General features: G+C 36.5%; 3 protein-coding genes across 7 annotated transcripts in view; 1 reads left to right on the top strand and 2 right to left on the bottom strand.

Annotated features, from left to right (window-relative positions):
• Nucleotides 1-24,957, top strand: part of LOC123685178 (protein mothers against dpp-like) — a 149,920-nt gene that overhangs the window by 47,291 nt on the left and 77,672 nt on the right. The gene's annotated exons all lie outside the window — the stretch shown is intronic.
• Nucleotides 1-24,957, bottom strand: part of LOC123685200 — a 54,032-nt gene that overhangs the window by 27,775 nt on the left and 1,300 nt on the right. For 3 of the 5 annotated variants that reach the window (XR_006748267.1, XR_006748268.1, XM_045624818.1), the window contains exons 2-5: nucleotides 15,180-15,341; nucleotides 14,986-15,125; nucleotides 11,092-11,237; nucleotides 6,176-6,253 (exon numbers count right to left, since the gene is read on the bottom strand). Coding sequence is in view for 1 of the 5 variants with exons in the window: in XM_045624818.1 (XP_045480774.1) it covers nucleotides 6,176-6,253; nucleotides 11,092-11,237; nucleotides 14,986-15,125; nucleotides 15,180-15,263 (448 nt within the window). In the remaining 4 variants the exon portion in view is untranslated. Of the gene's footprint in view, nucleotides 1-140; nucleotides 331-6,175; nucleotides 6,254-11,091; nucleotides 11,427-14,985; nucleotides 15,126-15,179; nucleotides 15,342-24,957 lie in introns of those variants that run through there. The other 2 variants (XM_045624820.1, XM_045624819.1) reach the window with 2 other exon arrangements.
• LOC123685167 (tigger transposable element-derived protein 4-like) lies at nucleotides 334-2,570 on the bottom strand. Its single transcript, XM_045624788.1, has 2 exons — nucleotides 1,817-2,570; nucleotides 334-1,756 (listed from the first exon to the last, which is right to left on the bottom strand). The coding sequence occupies exons 1-2, from the start codon at nucleotides 2,209-2,211 to the stop codon at nucleotides 535-537; spliced, it is 1,617 nt and encodes a 538-aa protein (XP_045480744.1). The 5' UTR covers nucleotides 2,212-2,570; the 3' UTR covers nucleotides 334-534.

Here is a 24,957-nt window from a genome sequence, read left to right as displayed (position 1 = left end):
AAGTTGAGCAACTATAGCTCAACTAACCCCAATCCGGAATTTTAAAACAAAAGTGAGGTTATAAAAAAATCGTAAGAATTACCCAGAACCTCTCTCTACATATCAAAAGTATAATAATTATCTGGAAGATTAACACTTACCTGATTGAAAACAGACAACAATTGATTAATATAGTCGAAAACTTGCGATAGACAACGTTTTTACTTTTTGGGCACAAAATAAACAAAACGCACGGGCGCTTCACTCGTTCGTCCAGCCGCCACTCGTGATCGCGTGGTGATTACCCCTCCCGCGACTCCTTCTTTCCGCCATACGATGCCTATGCGTATGGTGAATACAGTCGAACCTCTATAACTCAAACTTGAAGGGAAAGCGAAAAAAGTTCGAGTTATGGAGAGTTCAACTTAGAGAAATATCCAACACATACTTTCCAAAAAAAATTTATTACCTCATAATAATAATATAACAAACTAAAATTCATTTCTGATAACTTGAATCATCCAAACTAGAATATGATCTTAAAACAATAACGAATTAAAAAAAATCAGTTATTAAAGTTTGCCTAAATGTTTTATTGTTTAGACGATAGGCTTCAAATTTCTTGCTTATTTCGAATATGAGAGTTAAATCGTCATCAGTTGCAGCCTCATTCATTGAAAACGCAAGCCGAATGGTTTCAATTGCTTTAGCAACTTCAGCGTCAGAAGGCTTTTGTCTTGCAGCTCCTACACTGTCATCTTCATCGTCATCTTCAGGTATGGTCTCTGAAAAATTTTCCAAGTCTTCTTGTTTATTGTTCACATATTCCAAGATCTCATCCTCTGAAGGATTTTCACTTGTTATAAGATCCACGTCCACATTTATATATTCCTCCAAAGAAACCTTATCATCAGCATTCAATACCTCCAAACATTTAAAAACAGACTCTTGGAGATCTAAAGCTACCTTTTGTTCACTGGTCATAATTTTTTTCAATTCTGATAGCGGCAGTTCGTCTTCATAGTCATAGAAGTTATGTGTCCCAAAACCAGCCTTTCTGAAGCAGTTTTGAATAGTCTCCTGGGTTAAATCTACTCTCCACACTGCCGCCGACGTATGAATGCAATCCAAGAGATCAATTTTGGGGATAGTGCCATTGGACTCAAATCCATCTAGTACTGTTTGTAAGATCCTGCGTTTATAATGAAATTTGAAACTTTTTATAATTCCCTGATCAAGAGGCTGTAATTTTGATGTCGTATTGGGTGGAAAAAAAATCAACTTTATTGCCTTCAATCGATGATCGATATTTGGATGAGCAGGGCAGTTGTCAATCAGTAATAGAACTCTACGATTTTGAAGTTGGAAATGTTTGTCTAGATTCAACAACCACTTTTCAAATATCTCACTCGTCATCCAGGCCTTTTTGTTACTGTAATAAGTAAGGGGTAAACATTTCACTCCTGCGAAACATCGTGGCTTTGCGCTTTTCCCTATTATTACAGGTTTCAATTTCTCACTGCCACTCATATTTGCTGCTAATAAAAGAGTCACCCTTTCCTTGGATAATTTGCCTCCGTAACATTTTTCATTTTTGAAAGTTAAGGTTTTATCTGGTAAGCATTTGAAGAACAACCCAGTCTCATCTGCGTTGAAAATATCGTCAGCTTCGTAAGGAGCTAAAATTGTAGGAAGAACATCTCGAATCCAGTTATCACACTCTTCTTGATTAACAGCAGCACTTTCCCCACACGCTTTTTTTTGCAATACACCATGTCTAAAACGGGAAAAATAAACATGTACTCATGTATCGAACAGAAACAATAAGAATCATTACCTTTTTTTGAATTTTTCAAGCCATCCCGAGCTAGCCTTGAAATTTTCATCTCCCAATTTTCTGGAAAAATCTAATGCCTTCTGTTGCAAAATGGGCCCTGAGATTGGCAAATTTGCTTTTCTTGAAGCTTCGAACCACTTGATCAATGCAGTGTTCACTTTCTTCTTAGGCTTATTTCGCTTCACTACACAAGGGTTATTCACTTCTGCACCAAACTTAGCTATTGTATCTTTGTTTTTTATTATAGTGCATAATGTACTTTTCGGAATATCATATTCTTGGCAAATGATTTTTCTGTTGACACGATTTTCCACTTTTTTTAAAATTTCTAACTTCTTTCCGATCGTTAAAGACTTCAGTTTACGCGGCTTCGACATCTCACCAACTCCAAACATATTTCATTCCAGAATCAGATTGGTGTTATTGTTATGATGTTTCATTCGCGGTATTTCACACTTGGTTGGGGGAATACCCTAAAATGTCGGTAACGCGAGCATCTCAGCCAGCTACGCTGACACCTTGTGGCAAGAAGCCAAAACTCCGATTTGATTGTTTTCGAATGTTCGACTTAAAGAGATCTTTACTCTGAACGGACGCATCATTGAGTTCGAGTTGAAGAGGTGTTCGAGTTATAGAAATTCGAGTTATAGAGGTCGAAATACAGGGAATTTTCGAGAATGTGAAGGGAACGCTCAGAGAGTACGAGTTGAAGAGGGGTTCGAGTTATAGAGGTTCGAGTTATAGAGGTTCGACTGTAGTTTGCGAGATATTTCGATTGCCCAACTTGCCCCTATGCCCAACTAGCCCCGCCCTACCCTACACTAAGGACTTTTGTGAAAATTTGGCTACTTGCATGTCGGAAGAATGTTTTTTTTCTAAATATATAGGAAAAAAACGATTAATTTCAAAAAAGTTCTAATCGATTCGTAATCGATTGTAATCGATTCAGTTTTGACTCCGCGAGCTATGTATAACTTTTTATTCACTTCTATTTCCGGTTCAAGGAATTAACAAATGAGAATGGTGAAAACTCACAGTTGAATATTATTTTGGAGTTCGAAAGGTCGATAAATCAAAAGGTTTAAAGGGTAAAGCCGGTAGAGATGACGCAAATCTGATAATTCGCGATTTTGGTGCACGCGGCTCCAGTTGTCCAAGACGTATGCTGCAGTGCAGACGGTTGCGGACTCTTGATGTTCGAGCATAGTACAGTAGAACCTCGATCATCCGGCCTAATGGAGGGGAAACGGTTCCCGGTTAATCGAAAAACACGGACAATCGAAATTTCTCAAAATACGCACAACAACTATGAAAATGGGAAAAATGTATGGGGTATAATTAATTATTGAGCAACAAAATCAATAGAATCATAATATCATATAAAAATATATAAATGAAAAACAAATCATTGCATTGGTATAGTATATCCAAAGTCACTTGGAGGAAGCCTGAATATTTCAATTATACAAGGATTGTCCAAGTTTTCAGAAATTCCTTTGGAATTTATGAAAATATTGCTATCAATACTCTCAAATAAACCCCGGTATTTAGCAAATCGTCTTGGAAACAAGAAGGTCCCGATTAGATTGATCTTATTGGCTGAATATTTCCCCTCGTATTCCCCTTTCCACTTTGAGAGCGTTTTTGGTTACACTCATTGGCTGCATCTATCACTTCTTAATTACTTTCTAATAATTGCCATAGACCAGTGTGGTCCATAAGGTAATTATTGAAATGCATTTTTACGTAGTTCTAGTTCGTGACTGATGCTTTTAATGATTCGACTATGATGTTCGGCACAATTCTATGGTTCATGTAAAAAAAGTAAATATTTCGCAATCAAATCTATTCCTCTGTTTACTTTCAAAGTCAGAATTGATATATGACGGGTTCTGAAGAAAATGATTTCGCATCCTAAATATCTTCATTCCACTAAAGGAAGAATTGATTAAAATGAGATTAACCAACAAAATTTTCATTACATTTTCTGATTTTAGCAATGTTATTTCTGGTTTGAGAACTCATGAAGAATAAGCATATGATGTTGAGGCTCTTAGTACGTCAAATTAACAGCTACGTAGCCAAATCGAGAAATCAATCAAGTATTTTATAGAAATTAGAAATATTTCACCATTTCCTACCATCAGTCAGGACAGTTTTAATAATAGGTTACATATATCTTTGAATATTTATTCTGATTTTTAATACAAAAAATTTATTACAATTCATGAAATTTCGACTTTTTAGTTTCTTTTTATGATTTCTGGAAGTCATAGACTACGCTATTCAATGAGAAATTGCAGTTTTCCTTGCTTCAATTTTTCCTCGATAACTCTTTGAGTATAGGATTTGCTTGAGACCCCTCTCTCTTTATACCTATTTATTTACTGAATGAATAAAAAAATATAGGTTTCTTCCAAAAAACTTTTTGAGTGACTTGATGTCACTCAAGCACCTCAAGGTCATGCACCTATTCTACCCTAGTTTGTCTTATCTTCAGACAGAACATTTCCGAATTAATCTCAAACATCGTGCTCTTATAATTCTATTCAACGATCAGTTCATCATCGTTGATAACGTTCCTTGATAGTATATTACAGGTCGAGAATAAAGAATAATCAAATCATAACACCGTAGAATGACATGGTATCATTTTTGATGTAACACCGAAAGCTACTCTCGTCACAAGTTTTCTGAAAGAATCGACATCTGAGTCCCATACATGCGCAAGAATATTATTTTCAACTCAAGGGTTTGAAAAGTGTGCGCCTATGGTTTATAACTGTTTTGCAATTATCTCTGGTCAAGCGCTTTTATAGACTAGTTCAAGTGACTTTGGATATATGTACTATACCTATATTACAATTTATATATATTAATTGAAAAGGTCTGTAATTTTTGTCTGTCTTTTTTTATTATTCATCTTGAGACAAATGTGAGCCCAAATTTTCCTCAAGTGGAAGACATCAATATAATCTGTATCATTTTCCTGCTCTAAATAGTGCATCAGACCATTTGCGAATCTCAACGAGTCTTCGGAAGAAACAGTGTTTTCCTGCGTGGAAAATTCTTCAACACTTTCATCGTCTGTATCCATACAGTGGTTAGGTTGGGAGAAATTTGATGCGGTTTCTGAATCGTCCAGTATCTGATAACCGGGTTTATTTAAATCCGAATTTAGCCATTCTTCAACAATTCTACCAAATTATTACTATGGCGCATGCGTAATGAAGTGAATCCCGAATAATCGAGTGGATGTCTGCTCGTGGGAACGGATGAGTGAAAATGTCGACGAGCACGGATTACAGAGTAAAACGGATAATAGGAGAACGGATAATCGAGGTTCTACTGTATATTTAAAACAAGTTGCAGAATGGGCTCCTATTCCAACACAAATGCGAAATTCGAAAACGAGCGAGGAGGTTGGAATTGCCTTCTGCAACGAGTATTAAACGATATTTCCTCTATTTCAGTCAAGATTTGTGAAATATCGTCGAAATTCAATGAAAAATTCAGATTATTCATCCTAGTGACTTTTGTATTGTATCTTGACGGTTGGTGTGACTTTTAGGGAATTTGAATTGTACGTTTCGAATTTTGAAATAATTTATAATTACGCATTAAATTCGAGAATTATGTCTGACGAAATCGATTAAACACCAACAGAATTAAGAGAAATTAAGTATAATGTCGCCAATTATTCCACTAAATCCAAATTATATTATCTTGACAATTGACATGTGTTGAATTCTGATAGGATTGGAAGTCGGTGTAGACAACCACAAAACGAAAAATATAACTGAAAACAATGCTGTAATGAGTTCATTAAAGCACTGTTTTTAGAACTGTAATGAACTCATTACGATACTGAAATAGAGGAAAATCATTTTGAAAGTGAAATATAGGTACTTACAAGATATTTGGTGATATATGGTTGGTAAGTAGTGTCCGTGAAGTTAGCACCCACTTTTTCCAAAATTAAATTTTTTTTTGCATTCGTTAGTAACTATTTATAACACAAAAATTTTCGTTTGTACCTCGAAAAACATCGCATTTCGCTGGGGTACAAACTTTTTTTTTCGATTTTTTGCAAAAAAAAATCAGTTTGAAAGTCCATCGTTAGTAAATATTTGTAACACGAAAATTTTCCTTTTTACCTGAAAGATACTGGTAGAAAAACATCACATTTCGCTGGGAAGCTCACTTCACTTTTTTTTTTCGATTTTCTTGAAATTTTTCTTACATTTGTTCATTTTGATGTACCCCGCTGGGTAACCCAATCGCTGTGGGGCCTTACGTATCTTGCCGGATCTTCTTGGTACTGAAAAATAAAAACAAATAGTTAAAGATTCTTCTTACGTTTTTTTGTTTTTATGTAGGTCGCCTGATATGTCCATCTATCCGGTGTCTTCCTAGTTCTTGTACTTCTTCTTGGTACTGAAAAATAAAATAAAATAATTAGATACAAATTCGAATTCAAAAATAAATATGCTGAACCATAGGATTGACTTATAAAGATCAGGGATTGCATATGCCTTCTGTTTCGTTATTTCGAATAATATATATTATATAAATATAAAAAGAAACACATCGATTGAAGTTCGGTAACGGAAAATGTCGGATTGAATTGTATGATTGCTTATGTGACTAAAGATTCTTCTTACATTTTCTGTAAGCTTAGCTTCGCTTCGTAACGTTATCGCTTTCGTTTGCTATGATAACGAAAGTTACAGAATCCTACCTGGTTTCACAGACAACAATTGTACAGAAGGCTCATTCTATAACCAGTTCATTCAAAAACTTGTCACTCCAAGGCTCGTTTTTGAACTCGTGGAAGAATATCAATTTCTTCTGAACTGCGCGCCTCTGCTAATGCCCTTTCCAAAAGCCCCCTAGCAAATTCTATAATGTTTACTGGCAATTGTATGGTGGCAATCTAAGTACTTAATGACCATTCATAAATTTGTGTTAATCCTTATGACCAACACTATCAAGAGTTATATCACACCGAAGTAATAATGTTATCAATTGTTCCAGCATTCAAAATAGTATACCTTCTGCTTTCGCTCTCGAAGATTCCATTGTCGAATCTGACAGCCATTTTCAAATATCCATGTTTTATTCAGATGAATGAATTTCACATTTCGTTGTGAGTATTTTAAGTAATTACCACAAAATCGTACTCTATTCGTTATATTTTTCGGTTAATCGATGAGAATTTTCCTGCGATCACATTTTTTGAATTTGTAACCGATTAATTATATGATCTTATAATGTTGCCTTTGACTGGTTGAAATCTAGATGCTCTTTGTCCAATTCATACATGCTATTCAGGCTGATTTACTCGTTGCTTTTGATTTTGGTGAAAATCATCCCTTGAAGTTGTATTAGTATTGCACAAGTTTTCTTCCATTACTACGTTCAGGCTGTAATCTGAAAAGAACTATTACAAAATCATCATCCCAGTCATAAGTACTTGTATTTATGATGAAAAGTGGTATGTGTTTCATATAACGCTATCCCATACATTTTGTTCAATCTTTTATTTCTTTTTCTGTATGTTCTAAGTAAGCTTTCCATTTATCAGGTGTACACTCTTGAAGTGCCTCCTTCCAAAGACATTTAGATCGCTGTTTATCTCCTAACTTTTTCTGTATTCCTCGATTAAACATGCTTTCCAAAAGCCCCCAAGCAAATTCTATAATGTTTAATGGCAATTGTATGGTGGCAATCTAAGTACTTAATGCCCATTCATAAGTTTTTGTTAATCCTTATGACCAACACTATCAAGAGTTTTATCACACCGGAGTAATAATGTTATCAATTGTTCCAGCATTCAAAATAGTATACCTTCTGCTTTCGCTCTCGAAGATTCCATTGTCGAATCTGACAGCCATTTTCAAATATCCATGTTTCATTCAGATGAATGAATTTCACATTTCGTTGTGAGTATTCTAGGTAATTACCACAAAATCTTACTCTATTCATTATATTTTTCGGTTTATCGATGAGAATTTTCCTGCGATCACATGAATCTGTAACCAATTAATTATATGATCTTATAATGTTGCCTTTGACTGGTTGAAATCTAGATGCTCTTTGTCCAATTCATACATGTTATTTAGACTGATTTACTCGTTGCTTTTGATTTTGGTGAAAATCATCCCTTGAAGTTGTATTATTATTGCACAAGTTTTCTTCCACTACTACGTTCAGGCTGTAATCTGAAAAGAACTATTACAAAATCATCATCCGAGTCATAAGGACTTGTATTTATGATGAAAGGCAGTATGTCTATCATATTACGATATCCCATATATTTTGTTCAATCTTCAATTATTTCTTTTTCTACATGTTTTATGTAAGCTTTCCATTTATCAGGTGTACGGGGTGGACAAATTTCGATGTTTTAGCACTACAACTTTTAAACCAAAGGAGATAGACAAAATCTGATACCTCATTCTCGGTCTCTTTTTCTGAGAAACTAACAAGGGTAGTATTCATTTTTGGCCACCTTCTTTTGTTTTCGAGTTATAAGCGAAAATTGGAAAAATGGCAATATCGAAAAACATTTATATCTCCGCTAATACTGACGATAAAGCTCTGAAATTAAAACATTATACAGGCATTTTTTAACGTAGAATCCAGTGGCGTGCTGGTATTTTCAAAAGGGTTTTTAATTACGAAGCTATGACCCAAAGTTATGTTTTTTCAAATGGAAACACTAGATTTATGTGCCATTTTTTGAAAGCTTAATTTTTCCTGATTTCAAAAATTTATATAACATCGTATGATTCATATTAAAATGAATAACAGAAAATGGTCAAAAACCTTTTTTTACTTAAGAGTCTCAATATTTCTATGGTTTCAACTGTTGATGAGCACTGTTAACAATGATTGTACAGGGTGGGCAAATTTCGATGTTTTAGCACTACAACTTTTAAACCAGATGAGATAGACAAAATCTGATACCCCATTCTCGGATTTTTTTTCTGAGAAACTAACAAGGGTAGTATTCATTTTTGGCCACCTTCTTTTGTTTTCGAGTTATAAGCGAAAATTGGAAAAATGGCAATATCGAAAAACATTTATATCTCCGCTAATACTGACGATAGAGCTCTGGAATTAAAACATTATACAGGCACTTTTTTACGTACAATCCAGTGGCGTGCTTATCTTTTCATAAGGGTCTTTAATTACGAAGCTATCACCCAAAGTTATGTTTTTTCAAATGGGAACACTAGATTTCTGTAGCCATTTTTTGAAAGCTAAATTTTTCCTGATTTCAAAAATATATAACATCGTATGGTTTGTATTAAAATGAAGAACAGAAAATGGTCAAAAAACTTTTTTACCTAAGAGTCTCAATATTTCTATGGTTTCAACTGTTGATGAGCGCAGAAAAATTGAGCTTTCTATAACAAGAACAGTGTCCTTCCGTCAATCTTCCTAGTTTTTCTTCGAAGGATTCCAGCGGATGTTCAGATAAATTTGGATTCAGCATTATTTCTAAGTAAATAAATATTTTGGCTTCTGCGTACCACTGGTTGGAAATCCATGTTTTGAGGGGTGAAGGTTCAAGATTCTTAAATTATATAATCATAAAACGCTGTAGAGGACTTCTCAGAATTATCAAAACCAAATTTAGGTAACTAAAAATAGTGGAAGCTATGTCTTCGATGATGGGACGAAAAACTTGAATTAAGGAAAAACCGCAATTTCTAACTGAGTCGTCTGTGATTTCCGAAAACATAGAAAGTAACTAAAAGCCGATGTTTGGATAACAAAATTTTATATTTCATGAATTGGAATCAGTTATTCGTAACGATAATTGAATTGTTTTATGGCTTCTCAACGAACAATTGGTTCGTTGGGATTGTTGAATACAATAGCTCCCGACTGAATTTTTCCGTTATTTTGCATCCTTGTGGCTCCAGTTCCAAAGAAATTGTTGCAAATCGCTGGGGTTGAAGATTGTTAAGCCTCTTCCAAAGGTTCAACTTGTACTTTGGGTAATTTCGCCAAGGCCACATTTGCAGCCATTGCAAATACTTACGCTTACCTTACCCCTGATTTGTGGCCTGAAAATGTTTAGAGAAGTTTACGTAATCGTCTGTAGTCGAATAGTCTCGTCGTCCCGTCATTGAAATACTTGAGTTTTAATTCTGCGTCGTACATGCGTCTGACGGCGTCGCGAGTTGGTGATTGCGTCCAAGACGCTATGGCGGCGACCAGGTTCTCGAGGTATTTGATGCCTGTGCACTGTACATGGTGTCGCCAATCAACACGGAAAGTGCCCAAGGTGCACTCGTCATTCTCCGATACGCTGTCGCTGTCGTTGCGAACGACACAAAAACGATCTTTTACCGACGCCAAAAAATATGATTGCGGTGTCAGTGCGTCCATGGCGTCTTCGAACCAGTCGAAATTCGCTACGAATTCTATGCGTAATTGCAGACCGGCAGCAATTTGTGCCAGTCTGTGTTCTTGGCATTTTACGAAAATCTTCATGTATTCCGTTTTTTCCTTTTACGTATTTACCACAATCACGATATTCCCCGAATATCGTATATATCGTCATATTGGCTTTTCTTTGCGGTCTGATCATGTGGTATGTCGGATCGTAGGATTGGAAAATATATTTTTTTTTAATAATATAAATAGGAAATAACTGATGTTTTCGAATCGATCTCCGATAAAAGGCGTCTTGCAAGTGATATATCCGTTATGACATCTGTAAAATGTTTTCTCTTTAGCTTTCGATAATTTCCGAAGGGCCGTAGGGAAATGTAAGAAGAGAGGCAGGGTCGGGTGGTATAACACCGTCCCAAAATGCAATTGTATCAGTAGTATCGATGTCGTATCGTTCGATGAGATCATCGATCTTAAAGTATCGGTAACGCTTTCCGGTTCGGCCAATATGCCGCTCTTACATCGATAATACATAAAACATACCGTGTAAAATTTAAAATCTGGATTATAATTCCGGTGCATCGTTTCCTCACCGCTTTCGACGATGTCGTTCGCCAACGTACGTTTATCTCGGACGAAGGCGTCGACTCGTCGCCAAACGGTGGGCGCGTCTTCAGCAAATACCTTCAACGACTGTGTTCCGTCGCAGCATATACCTTGGGGTATGCCGTGCGTTTGGGTTTTCGTCTCTGGGCCCAGTGCGTCCAGTCCGGCTTGCAGCACTTTCTTTACGAAATATTGCTTTATACCGACCGGTATTTTCGCCGACTCGTGCAATGCGATGACGAATGTGTTATGGTTACCTGAGCCTCCTAGGTGGAATTCACGATGGCACTTGAAGCCGTAATTCTCCTTCAGCATCGTCAACACCTTGTAATTGTAACAAGGTTTCGTCGTACCATCGTATCTTATACGTGTAGTGTCAGTCAGATTGAAAGCGACCAGGGATCTGAAATATGAAGAGAAAATAAGTGACGGTTAACGAAGAAACAGACAGACAGACAAACAAATAGCTAGGAAATCAATTTGGTGAAATCTCGTAGAGAATGTAATTTTTTTCAATCCAGCCAACAATCTCACGGGGCCGGAGGGGAATAGGGGCCCTGGGTGGGTAATATATAACAAGAATAGTGATCTGTCATTAAAAGTGAAACGTGAAAACTGACGAAAATTCAAGGAAAAGTGTATTATTAGATATCTTTTGGTTGTTGTCGAAAAAGTTAATTTTCTACGCAGTAAATTAAAATCGAGATGAACCGTGAAAATTCTAGAAAGAGAGTAGATTTCAGAAATATATTAAAATTACACGAATGTAATTAAAAATATTCGATTAATATCGAATAGAAATAATAGAAAAGTAGGATCAAATCGCATAATGAAATTGTTTAAAGTGTTTTGTAATAATATTTTCTTAAAATGTTAGATTGAATTTTCAGAATTGTTGAAATAGTCTTTTATTCGATTTGATTGTGCAGAGGAAAATCGAATAAGAGTTCTATTTTTGCATTATTATTGTTGTTATTTTTGATTAAAACCTTCTATTTCTTCAGAGAAACGCAATTGCGTCTTGATTCGAAAAAGAACTTATTTTATACATACATTGCAGGCGGAATGAAAGCCGTGGAAAAATTAAAACACACTTTCAATACTCGAAAGTGGAAATAATAGGTCATTAAGAAAGAAACTTGCGAAAAACTCGAAAACTTGGTAGAACACCGGAAAAATGGAAAAATAGCTAACTGATCAATAGACTTGGAGACTAAGATCTGATTATTATTTGGAAATGTCGCATCGTGGCTTGTTTATATTTATAGATGTTGTATCGTTTAGGGAGATCATCGATCTTAAAGTCTCGCTTACGCTCTCCGGTTCGGCCAAGATGCCGTGCTTACATCGATAATACATAAAACATACCGTGTAAAATTTAAAATCTGGATTATAATTTCGGTGCATTGTTTCTTCTCCGCTTTCGACAATGTCGTTCGCCAACGTGCGTTTGTCTCTAATGAAGGCGTCGACTCGTCGCCAAACGGTGGGCGCGTCTTCGGCAAATAATTTCAACGATTGAGTACCGTCGCAGCATACACCTTGGGGTATGCCGTGCGTCTGTGTTTTTGTCTCTGGGCCCAGTGCGTCCAGCCCGGCTCTCAGTACTCTTTTTATGAAATATTCTTCGATACCTACCGGTATTTTCACTGACTCGTGCACTTTAGCTTTCGATAATTTCCGAAGGGCCGTAGGGAAATGTAAGAAAAGAGGCAGGGTCGGGTGGTATAACACCGTCCCAAAATGCAATTGTATCAGTAGTATCGATGTTGTATCGCTTGACGAGATCATCGATCTTAAAAGTCTCGCTTACGCTCTCCGGTTCGGCCAAGATGCCGTGCTTACATCGGTAATACATAAACATACCGTGTAAAATTTAAAATCTGGATTATAATTTCGGTGCATCGTTTCTTCTCCGCTTTCGACAATGTCGTTCGCCAACGTGCGTTTGTCTCTAATGAAGGCGTCGACTCGTCGCCAAACGGTGGGCGCGTCTTCGGCAAATAATTTCAACGATTGAGTACCGTCGCAGCATACACCTTGGGGTATGCCGTGCGTCTGTGTTTTTGTCTCTGGGCCCAGTGCGTCCAGCCCGGCTCTCAGTACTCTTTTTATGAAATATTCTTCGATACCTACCGGTATTTTCACTGACTCGTGCACTTTAGCTTTCGATAATTTCCGAAGGGCCGTAGGGAAATGTAAGAAAAGAGGCAGGGTCGGGTGGTATAACACAGTCCCAAAATGCAATTGTATCAGTAGTATCGATGTTGTATCGCTTGACGAGATCATCGATCTCAAAGTCTCGCTTACGCTCTCCGGTTCGGCCAAGATGCCGTGCTTACATCGGTAATACATAAACATACCGTGTAAAATTTAAAATCTGGATTATAATTTCGGTGCATCGTTTCTTCTCCGCTTTCGACAATGTCGTTCGCCAACGTGCGTTTGTCCCTAATGAAAGCGTCGACTCGTCGCCAAACGGTCGGCGCGTCTTCAGCAAACAATTTTAGTGATTGCGTACCGTCGCAGCATACTCCTTGGGGTATGCCGTGCGTCTGTGTTTTGGTTTCCGGGCCTAGTGCGTCCAATCCGGCTCGCAGTACTCTTTTTATAAAATATTCTTTGATACCGACCGGTATTTTCACTGACTCGTAAACTTAAGCTTTCGATAATTTCCGAAGGGCCGTAGGGAAATGTAAGAAAAGAGGCAGGGTCGGGTGGTATAACACCGTCCCAAAATGCAATTGTATCAGTAGTATCGATGTTGTATCGCTTGACGAGATCATCGATCTTAAAGTCTCGCTTACGCTCTCCGGTTCGGCCAAGATGCCGTGTTTACATCGATAATTCATAAAACATACCGTGTAAAATTTAAAATCTGGATTATAATTTCGGTGCATCGTTTCTTCTCCGCTTTCGACAATGTCGTTCGCCAACGTGCGTTTGTCTCTAATGAAGGCGTCGTTGCGTACCGTCGCAGCATTCTCCTTGCGGTATGCCGTGCGTCTACGTCTTTGTTTCCGGGCCTAGTGCGTCCAATCCGGCTCGCAGTACCTTTTTGATAAAGTATTCCTTGATACCGACCGGTATTTTGACCGACTCGTGCAGTGCTATCACGAAGGTGTTGTGTGTACCTGAACCTCCTAGGTGAAACTTCCTGTGATACTTGAAGCCGTAACGGTCGTTTAGCATCGTCAAGACTTTGTAGTTGTAGCACGTCGTTGTGTTGTGTCGTTGCGCACGACACAAAAACGATCTTTTACCGACGTCAAAAAATACGATTGCGGTGTCAGTGCGTCCATGGCGTCTTCGAACCAGTCGAAATTCGCTACGAATTCTATGCGTAATTGCAGACCGGCAGCAATTTGTGCCAGTCTGTGTTCTTGGCATTTTACGAAATTCTTCATGTATTCCGTTTTTTCCTTTTACGTATTTACCACAATCCCGATATTCCCCGAATATCGTATATATCGTCATATTGGCTTTTCTTTGCGGTCTGATCATGTGGTATGTCGGATCGTAGGATTGGAAATAACTGATGTTTTCGAATTGATCTCCGATAAAAGGCGTCTTGCAAGTGATATATCTGCCGTTTTGAACGTTATGACATCTGTATAATACTTTATCTTTTGCTTCCGATAATTTCCGAATTGCCGTAGGGAAATGTAAGAATAACGTCAGGGTCGGGTGGTATAGCACCGTCCCAAAATGTAACTGAATAAGTAGTATCGATGTCGTATTGTTCGATGAGATCATCGATCGTAAAGTTTCGCTTACGCTCTCCGGTTCGGCTAAGATGCCGTGCTTACATCGGTAATACATAAAACATACCGTGTAAAATTTGAAATCCGGATTATAATTCCGGTGCATCGCTTCCTCACCGCCTTCGACGATGTCGTTCGCCAACGTACGCTTATATCTGACGAAGGCGTCGACTCGTCGCCAAACGGTGGGCGCGTCTTCGGCAAATAATTTCAACGACTGCGTACCGTCGCAGCATACAACTTGGGGTATGCCGTGCGTCTGCGTTTTCGTCTCTGGGCCCAGTGCGTCCAGTCCGGCTTGCAGTACTCTTTTGATGAAATATTGTTTTATACCGACCGGTATTTTCGCTGACTCGTGTAGAGCGATGACGAATGTGTTGTGCGTACCTGATCCTCCTAGGTGGAATTCTCGATGGTACTTGAAGCCGTAATTTTCCTTCAGCATCGTCAACACCTTGTAGCAAGGTTTTGTCGTGGCATCGTATTTGATTCGTGTTGTGTCTGGTAGATTGAAAGCGACCAGGGATCTGAAATATGAAGAGAAAATAAGTGACGGTTAACGAAGAAACAGACAAACATACAGACAGACAGTGTCCTTCCGTCAATCTTCCTAGTTTTCCTTCGAAGGATTCCAGCGGATGTTCAGATGAATTTGTATCCAGCATTTCTAAGTAAATAAATATTTTGGCTTCTGCGGACCACTGGTTGGAAATCCATGTTTTGAGGGGTGGAGGTTCAAGATTCTTAAATTATATAATCATAAAACGCTGTAGAGGACTTCTCAGAATTATCAAAACCAAATTTAGGTAACTAAAAATAGTGGAAGCTATGTCTTCGATGATGGGACGAAAAACTTGAATTAAGGAAAAACCGCAATTTCTAACTGAGTCGTCTGTGATTTCCGAAAACATTGTTACGCCTCTTCCAAAGGTTCAACCTGTACTTTGGGTAATTTCGCCAATGCCACATTTGCAGCCATTGCAAAGACTTACGCTTACCTTACCCCTGATTTGTGGCCTGAAAATGTTCTGACTAAAACACCTTATCAGGAGTTTTCAGACTTTTTGTCGGCAATAAAGCCTAAAATTCCTGAATAACATTTTTTTATTATGACTAATAAAAATATCGATAAAGGCAATTTGAGATGGGACAACATTCCCTTCTGTGCAGCTTTTGTGCTTATAATTAATTATCTGAAAATATTAAGGCGATGATTCAGCATCTCACTAATAGGCCAATTGAAAAGTCCCCGGTCTTTTACTTAGTACCAACTACCAACCTTCAAACGATACGCGTCAAAATTTGACAGCAGTCAGACCATTAGTTTGTAAGATATTGCGTTGTGAGTGTAGCTACTTCTGTTATTTGAAAAAAGATGGGAAAAAGAATTTCGTGTGGTGATGAAATATTGCTTTTTGAAGGGAAAAATAGAATTGAAGCAAAATCTTGGCTTGATGAAGATTTCCTGGGGTCTGTACCAGGAAAATCAACCAACATTGATTGGAATGCTAAGTTTAAACGTGGCGAATTGAGCACCGAAGACGGCGACCGCAGTGGACGACCAAATGAGGCTGTCACCGACGAAATAATCAAAAAAGTAGCGTACGTTAGTGGTGCCAAAATTTTTGTTGTGAGTCGAGTCCATGTATCAGAATTTGATCCGTATTGAAAGTATGACATGTGTACGATGGATTTCATCAGTACTATGTGGGGTCGAGTGATTACGTCGCATTTATCAGCCGCCTGCAAATATATCTGTACGTATTTGCGGTACCACGAAATCGGTATGGTGAAATAAAATATCTCTAAGCTACTTATTGCAAGGCCAGAGACAACCGCGGTTATCCGCTTGAAATTGATTTTGGTCTACTAGAAATTGGTGAAAACGTGATTTATGCCCGTCTGGTTCTGAGGTACAGATTTATGTAGAGATTATGCTATGCCATTCCAAATTTCCAGTTTTCAGTCAATAGTAATAACATGTCAACTACATCAGACTCATTACTCGAAAATCCTCGTGAATATATGAAATTGTGATATGAACTTGTCTTTTCCCAAAACTATATAACCGTCAATCCTATTAATTGAATGTTATTTTTTTTTTTTTGAACAAAAAACCAAAGTAAATTTCAACTACATGATGAGTATTCGAAATCTTCAATAAAAATATTTTTTTTTGTAGGAGTTTGAGGTTCTAGAATAGATTTTAAATTGATATGAAGAACTTTTCGTGAATGCTTTTACATTTGTGATTCACAAATTTGGTGCAATACATTACCAGATAGCCATAAGAGAAAGAAATTGTAGATATTGCATAATGTGAAGAACTAAAATCTATGGTCACTGCCACTCTAATGGCGTAGGTAGGTCCAGCGTTGCCGTTCGTACGATAATTATATTCAAGAGATTAATAATGGAATTTAGAAGAATAGGTCTTTCTCAAATTTATAGTCATATATGATGCAAAAGTCCAAATTTAATTATTTCACATCTGAAGTGAAATTTCTTTCAGAAATATTCAGTATATCTATAATAAACAAACTAAAAAGAGGCATAATGAATAGATCTGCCTTTCAAATACCCATGGCTTATATTACCTATGTCGGATTGTAAACATGTGAAAACTCTTTTGAAAACTAAATTGAAATTTGATTCAATAAAAGAGAGCTGTAATAAATCCATTTGATTCAAGACATAATAGTAGTTACGAGCTGAAGGGACGTAAACACTGGGTGAAGGTTTAATTCGTTTTTGAAGTTTGAGTCTAATGTACGGAGTTAGCATGAAGTTTTTGCCGTCTATTTCGATGGTTGGAGGCCTTTTAGGTTTAAAGTCGGGTTCGGAGGGAACTTTAATTGCATCTAAAACTGTGGTGGATGATGCTAAAGGTTGCGAAGACTGTGGTGCTGAAGGAGCAACGTTGAGCGTGGTGATTTGCTCGGTCTTTTCGATAGCCTTAATTAAATTGCTTTCCATGGTTGGTGGATGGTTAGCAGACTCTAAGCTGATATATATTAAAGGGAGATAAGTACAAGTTTATTATATTAGAAAACCGAAAGTTGTAAGACTTTTCGGAGAAATTATTCCCACTATTCCCTACACCATTTCCATGGTAATTGGGGTTTTTGGTAATATATATATATATATATATATATATATATATATATATATATATATATATATATATATATATAATATATATATATATATATATATATATATATATATATATATATATAATATATATTATAAGTGAAGTTAAGAGTCAGGTATATTTAGATCAATGAGATAAGGGTTTATCGACTCAATGTTTGGAGGAATAAATAAAAAGATGAACTCTTTATTCTGTGCCAAGCTTTCGCATTTTTTTAATGCTTCTTCAGGGCTTCTAAAAGAATGTACAATAATTTTCACAATGAACAATTTAAACTATTTTTTTACACATTGAACTTACCGAATGTGAGATTTTTAAAGTCACTAGCATCATGCTCAAACATTCGTCATTAAATAAAACTTACAGACTAGACAAAACAATACAAATACAATTATCAATGTAAATTAGCCGCATCGCAGTTTATAGAAATAAATGATTGATAAACTTGTTATTGTTGCTTTGTTTACGATATAATTACAGGTTATGTTACAGCTCTCTGTGGATAGGAGAAAATACTTGTCTCGGTGTTGCATAGCCCATGGATGAATCACCACCTTCATTTAATTTCTTCAAAATTCTTGTCAGAGTCATCCGTTTGATACCAAATTCTTTAGCGGCGGCGTTAACACTTTTTCCTTCATCATTAACAGCCTTTGCAGCATTTTTTAAATCTTCAGTAGTGTAAGAACATCTTGTAGTCTTCCTCTTGTAAGTCCGCATCCTAACAAAAAATAAAACATTCATTACTTTACTTGTTTGAGTAACTATAGCTCAACTAACCCCAATCCGGAATTTTAAAACAAAAGTGAGGTTATAAAAAAATCGTAAGAATTACCCAGAACCTCTCCCTACATATCAAAAGTATAATAATTACCTGGAAGATTAACACTTACCTGATTGAAAACAGACAACAATTGATTAATATAGACGAAAACTTGCGATAGACAACGTTTTTACTTTTTGGGCACAAAATAAACAAAACGCTCGGGCGCTTCACTCGTTCGTCCAGCCGCCACTAGTGATCGCGTGGTGATTACCCCTCCCGCGACTCCTTCTTTCCGCCATACGATGCCTATGCGTATGGTGAATAGTTTGCGAGATATTTCGATTGCCCAACTTGCCCCTATGCCCAACTAGCCCCGCCCTACCCTACTGTTGATTTCTTGAGTCAATTTAATAATTTTCTCATTGTTGAACACTGGAAAAGTACAAAACTCATTTTAAGATACAAGCAAAAAAAGATCATTGTTTAATTATCTCAACACACACTTAAACAATATTTTCGAACAACAAAAGATCTTTTTTTTCAAGTAAAACAATCTTTAGGTGTTTGTTAATGTATAAGATAAAAAATCTTATAATTGTTTATTATTCAAGATGTCGAATAGTGCTTTATGTTGAGAAAGCAGAAAACAACGTATTGTTGTTCTTTTTGTATGCAAAATGTAAAATAAATTGTATTTTTCTAGAGTTGTTTGGTTGGAAATAAGGAGAAATATCCATTCACTAAACCATTTATTTGAAACCATCAAATTATTTCTGAAACCTTGTTGATACCAATTGTGATAAGTATTTTCTCGATTGTTTATAACCTTTTTTGTTGAGATGCGTGAAAATGCCTGATTTGTGTAACGGCGAGCTGCTTATTGAATTTTTACTGTGATTTCAACTCCCGCTCCCTTCCATTAAACCGGTTTTTCTGTCGCGCTTGATGCGAGATAATAATTCACAGATACAACATAATGAACGAAAATTCAACTTATCTTTATACAGGGTGGTCGAGCTGACTCCCTGATTTTTAAATTCAATAAAAACAAATTCCAATTTCCAACACAAAATATAGAAATTGTTGAAAAAAAAAGAAGAAATTTAAACAAAAAATTTATTTTTTGAATTATATAAATGATATTTGTGGAGGAGGGGAGGGGGGTTTGTTTTCCTCACCTTCTCTCTCTTCCATTTCTATTGTCACTTCTCTCTCTCACAAAACTCATTTTAAGATACAAGCAAAAAAAGATCATTGTTTAATTATCTCAACACACACTTGAAAAACGATATTTACGAAAAACAAAAGATCTTTTTTTTCAAGTAAAATAATCTTTAGGTGTTTGTTAATGTATAAGATAAAAAATCTTACAATTGTTTATTATTCAAGATATCAAATAGTGCTTTATGTTAAGAAAGCAGAAAACAACGTATTGTTGTTTTTTTTGTATGCAAAATATAGCAATTGTTGAGAAAAAAAAAGTGGAAATTTAAACAAAAAATTTATTTTTTGAATTATATAAATGATATTTGTGGTGGAGGGGAGGGGGGTTTGTTTTCCTCACCTTCTCTCTCTTCCATTTCTATTGTCACTTCTCTCTCTTCCTCTCCCTCTTCCTCTTCCCCCTCTACCCCTTCTGCCTCTCATTTGTTCTTGTCTCAGCAAATGTATTTGCATGTTGGCTTGAATTACAAGAAATATTTTTTTATATCTTTAATTGAAGAAGATTTTGTTTTTCAATGAAAATATCGAGAAATAATAGAACAACGAATTTGAATTCCCTCTCGTGATAGTGGGATGAAACGATTTTCATTTAGTATATCGTTTATCGATGAGAATTTTCCTACGATCGCAATTCTTTAATTTCTTACCAATTAATTTTATGATCTTGTATAATGTTGCCTTTGACTGGTTGAAATCTAGATGCTCTTTGTCCAATTCATACATGATATTCAGACTGATGTACTCGTTGCTTTTGATTTTAGTGAAAATCATTCTTGAAGTTGTAATAGTAATGCACAGGTTTTCTTCCACTACTCCGTTCAGGCTGTAATCTGAAGAGAACTATTACAAAATCATCATCCGAGTCATAAGGACTTGTATTCATGATGAAAGGTGGTATGTCTATCATATTACGGTATCCCATATATTTTGTTCAATCTTCTCTTATTTCTTTTTCTACATGTTTTGTGTAAGCTTTCCATTTATCAGGTGTACACTCTTGAAGTGCCTCCTTCCAAAGACATTTAGAAGCTCTTCTCCTAGCTTTCCATGTATTCCTCTATTATACATGCATTCCAAAAGCTCCCAAGCAATTCTTTAAGGTTTACTGGCAATTCTATGGTGGCAATCTTAGTACTTCATGTCCATTCATTGAAAATCATTCCTTGAAGTTGTAATAGTATTGCACAGTATGATGAGAGGTGGTATGTCTTTCATATTACGGTATCCCATATATTTTGTTCAATCTTCTCTTATTTCTTTTTCTGCATGTTCTATGTAAGCTTTCCATTTATCAGGTATACACTGTTGAAGTGCCCCCTTCCAAAGAAATTTAGATCGCTCTTTACCTCCTAACTTTCCCTGTAATCTTCGATTATACATGCTTTCCAAAAGCCCCCAAGCAAATTCTATGAGGTTTACTGGCAATTGTATCACTTCCTGTGATACTTCAAGCCGTAACGGTCGTTTAGCATCGTCAAGACTTTGTAGTTGTAGCACGTCGTTGTGTTGTGTCGTTGCGAACGACACAAAAACGATCTTTTACCGACGTCAAAAAATACGATTGCGGTGTCAGTGCGTCCATGGCGTCTTCGAACCAGTCGAAATTCGCTACGAATTCTATGCGTAATTGCAGACCGGCAGCAATTTGTGCCAGTCTGTGTTCTTGGCATTTTACGAAATTCTTCATGTATTCCGTTTTTCCTTTTACGTATGTACCACAATCCCGATATTCCCCGAATATCGTATATATCGTCATATTGGCTTTTCTTTGCGGTCTGATCATGTGGTATGTCGGATCGTAGGATTGGAAATAACTGATGTTTTCGAATTGATCTCCGATAAAAGGCGTCTTACAAGTGATGTATCAGCCGTTTTGGATGTTATGACATCTGTAAAATGTTTTCTCTTTAGCTTTCGATAATTTCCGAAGGGCCGTAGGGAAATGTAAGAAGAGAGGCAGGGTCGGGTGGTATAGCACCGTCCCAAAATGCAACTGAATAAGTAGTATCGATGTCGTATCGTTCGATGAGATCATCGATCGTAAAGTTTCGCTTACGCTCTCCGGTTCGGCTAAGATGCCGTGCTTACATCGGTAATACATAAAACATACCGTGTAAAATTTAAAATCCGGATTATAATTCCGGTGCATCGTTTCCTCAACGCTTTCGACTGGGCTGAATCTGAGCCCGAAGATTGGTGAGGTTCTTCATGCGTTGAATGTGTGAGTTTATTCGTTGTGGGTTCTGGCAGGATACGACTCAATGCTCTCGGTGTGGAATGGGTGACTTTTAGGGTTTTTTTGCCTGAAGAACTTGGTGTGGAATGTGTGGGTGTGGTTTTTGAGCATGAAGATGTCGGTGTAGAATGGACGAGTGTGGTTCTTGAGCCTGAAGATGTTAGTGCGGAATGGGTGAATTTTGTTTCTGAAGATTTAGGTGTGGATTGGTTTTTTTTTTTCTTGCACCTGAAGATGATGGTGCTGGTTCTGGTGTGTAGGGCGTCTGTGGTCCTGCTGAGGGAGGCGTGTTTGGTCCTGCTGAGGGGGGCGTGTGTGGTCCTGATGTTCTGGGCGTGACTGGGGATCCTGGTGATGCTTCTATGGATTGGGTTGTGGTTGTGGTGACTGATCGTGGTGTGACGGGCGTGACTGAAGATGCTGTTGAATTTATGAATACCTCTATGAGAATTTGCTCTGTCGTATTGACTACATATAATATAATTAATTGTTATACTTACGTAATGGCGAAGTTCCCACTGTAATACTGTTGTTCAGCCGAGACATTAAGGACTCGAAATCGTTCAGTACTATTTTTTCTTCCAGTGGTTCTCTCATAATTTCCACGTGGTGGAAAGAAGTCCATGTTGAACGAATATGCGGATAATTCTTCACCATTACCATCAACAGTTTTAAGTGATTAATGGCGAACTCTTTAGATCTCTTCACCCTCACCGGAGAAATAAACTCCCTATTTGGGGAGAAGGACCTTATGATGGCCTTTATGTTAGGAGCTTTGTTCAATATATGTAGTATTTGTACATAGTCCTTCCCTTCTTGAAATAACTGATATATGAGCTCGATAATCACCTTCATGAAAATCCTCCCTTTAACCCTCGCATGAAGAAACTTGCCCAAATGGTACTCCAGCGTTTCTTCATTTTTGCACAGTTTGCAATCTTTCATCTTTATTATCTCTGTAAGAAAATATTTTATTAATGGACATTATAATTATAATCTATTGCCTGTAATGTATATTTTTAATAAATAATGTTGGCGATCGGTGAAATTATTTAAAATTATTAATATAGGATGGTACTCACAAAAGTAATTTTTCTAAATGGACAACGCTCGATTAGTTCTATCTCCTACAGCAGCTAAACGGAAAAGAATTGAAAATCTCTAGTTAAACATCCTAGTCAATGTTTTGTTCATATTCTATGACTTCATTTTAAATATTTAGGCCATAGTATTTACAATAGTTGAGCTGCTTATTGAATTTTTACTGTGATTTCAACTCCCGCTCCCTTCCATCAAACCGGTTTTTCTGTCGCGCTTGATGCGAGATAATAATTCACAGATACAACATAATGAACGAAAATTCAACTTATCTTTATACAGGGTGGTCGAGCTGACTCCCTGATTTTTAAATTCAATAAAAACAAATTCAAATTTCCAACATAAAATATAGAAATTGTTGAGAAAAAAAAGAAGAAATTTAAACAAAAAATTTATTTTTTGAATTATATAAATGATATTTGTGGAGGAGGGGAGGGGTGTTTGTTTTCCTCACCTTCTCTCTCTTGCATTTCTATTGTCACTTCTCTCTCTTCCATTTCTATTGTCACTTCTCTCTCTCACAAAACTCATTTTAAGATACAAGCAAAAAAAGATCATTGTTTAATTATCTCAACACACACTTGAAAAACGATATTTACGAACAACAAAAGATCTTTTTTTTCAAGTAAAACAATTTTTAGGTGTTTGTTAATGTATAAGATAAAAAATCTTACAATTGTTTATTATTCAAGATATCAAATAGTGCTTTATGTTAAGAAAGCAGAAAACAACGTATTGTTGTTCTTTTTGTATGCAAAATATAGCAATTGTTGAGAAAAAAAAAGAGGAAATTTAAACAAAATATTTATTTTTTGAATTATATAAATGATATTTGTGGTAGAGGGGAGGGGGGTTTGTTTTCCTCACCTTCTCTCTCTTCCATTTCTATTGTCACTTCTCTCTCTTCCTCTCCCTCTTCCCCCTCTACCCCTTCTGCCCCTCATTTGTTCTTGTCTCAGCAAATGTATTTGCATGTTGGCTTGAATTACAAGAAATATTTTTTTATATCTTTAATTGAAGAAGATTTTGTTTTTCAATGAAAATATCGAGAAATAATAGAGCAACGAATTTGAATTCCCTCTCGTGATAGTGGGATGAAACGATTTTCATTTAGTATATCGTTTATCGATGAGAATTTTCGCAATTCTTTAATTTCTTACCAATTAATTTTATGATCTTGTATAATGTTGCCTTTGACTGGTTGAAATCTAGATGCTCTTTGTCCAATTCATACATGATATTCAGACTGATGTACTCGTTGCTTTTGATTTTAGTGAAAATCATTCTTGAAGTTGTAATAGTAATGCACAGGTTTTCTTCCACTACTCCGTTCAGGCTGTAATCAGAAGAGAACTATTACAAAATCATCATCCGAGTCATAAGGACTTGTATTCATGATGAAAGGTGGTATGTCTATCATATTACGGTATCCCATATATTTTGTTCAATCTTCTCTTATTTCTTTTTCTACATGTTTTGTGTAAGCTTTCCATTTATCAGGTGTACACTCTTGAAGTGCCTCCTTCCAAAGACATTTAGAAGCTCTTCTCCTAAGCTTTCCATGTATTCCTCTATTATACATGCATTCCAAAAGCTCCCAAGCAATTCTTTAAGGTTTACTGGCAATTCTATGGTGGCAATCTTAGTACTTCATGTCCATTCATTGAAAATCATTCCTTGAAGTTGTAATAGTATTGCACAGTATGATGAGAGGTGGTATGTCTTTCATATTACGGTATCCCATATATTTTGTTCAATCTTCTCTTATTTCTTTTTCTGCATGTTCTATGTAAGCTTTCCATTTATCAGGTATACACTGTTGAAGTGCCCCCTTCCAAAGAAATTTAGATCGCTCTTTACCTCCTAACTTTCCCTGTAATC

This window comes from Harmonia axyridis, chromosome 7, assembly GCF_914767665.1.
Source record: "Harmonia axyridis chromosome 7, icHarAxyr1.1, whole genome shotgun sequence".
Classification (NCBI taxonomy): Eukaryota; Metazoa; Arthropoda; class Insecta; order Coleoptera; family Coccinellidae; genus Harmonia; species Harmonia axyridis.
This window is presented reverse-complemented; position numbering and strand designations above follow the sequence as displayed.

What these genes read in the sequence shown, in the direction of transcription:
- LOC123685167 (XM_045624788.1), bottom strand. Translation starts at nt 2,211, where the DNA reads ATGTTTGGAGTTGGTGAGATGTCGAAGCCGCGTAAACTGAAGTCTTTA. An exon ending in CTTGAAAAATTCAAAAAAAG is followed by an intron (nt 1,757 to 1,816) that starts GTAATGATTCTT and finishes TTCCCGTTTTAG; the next exon opens with ACATGGTGTATTGCAAAAAA.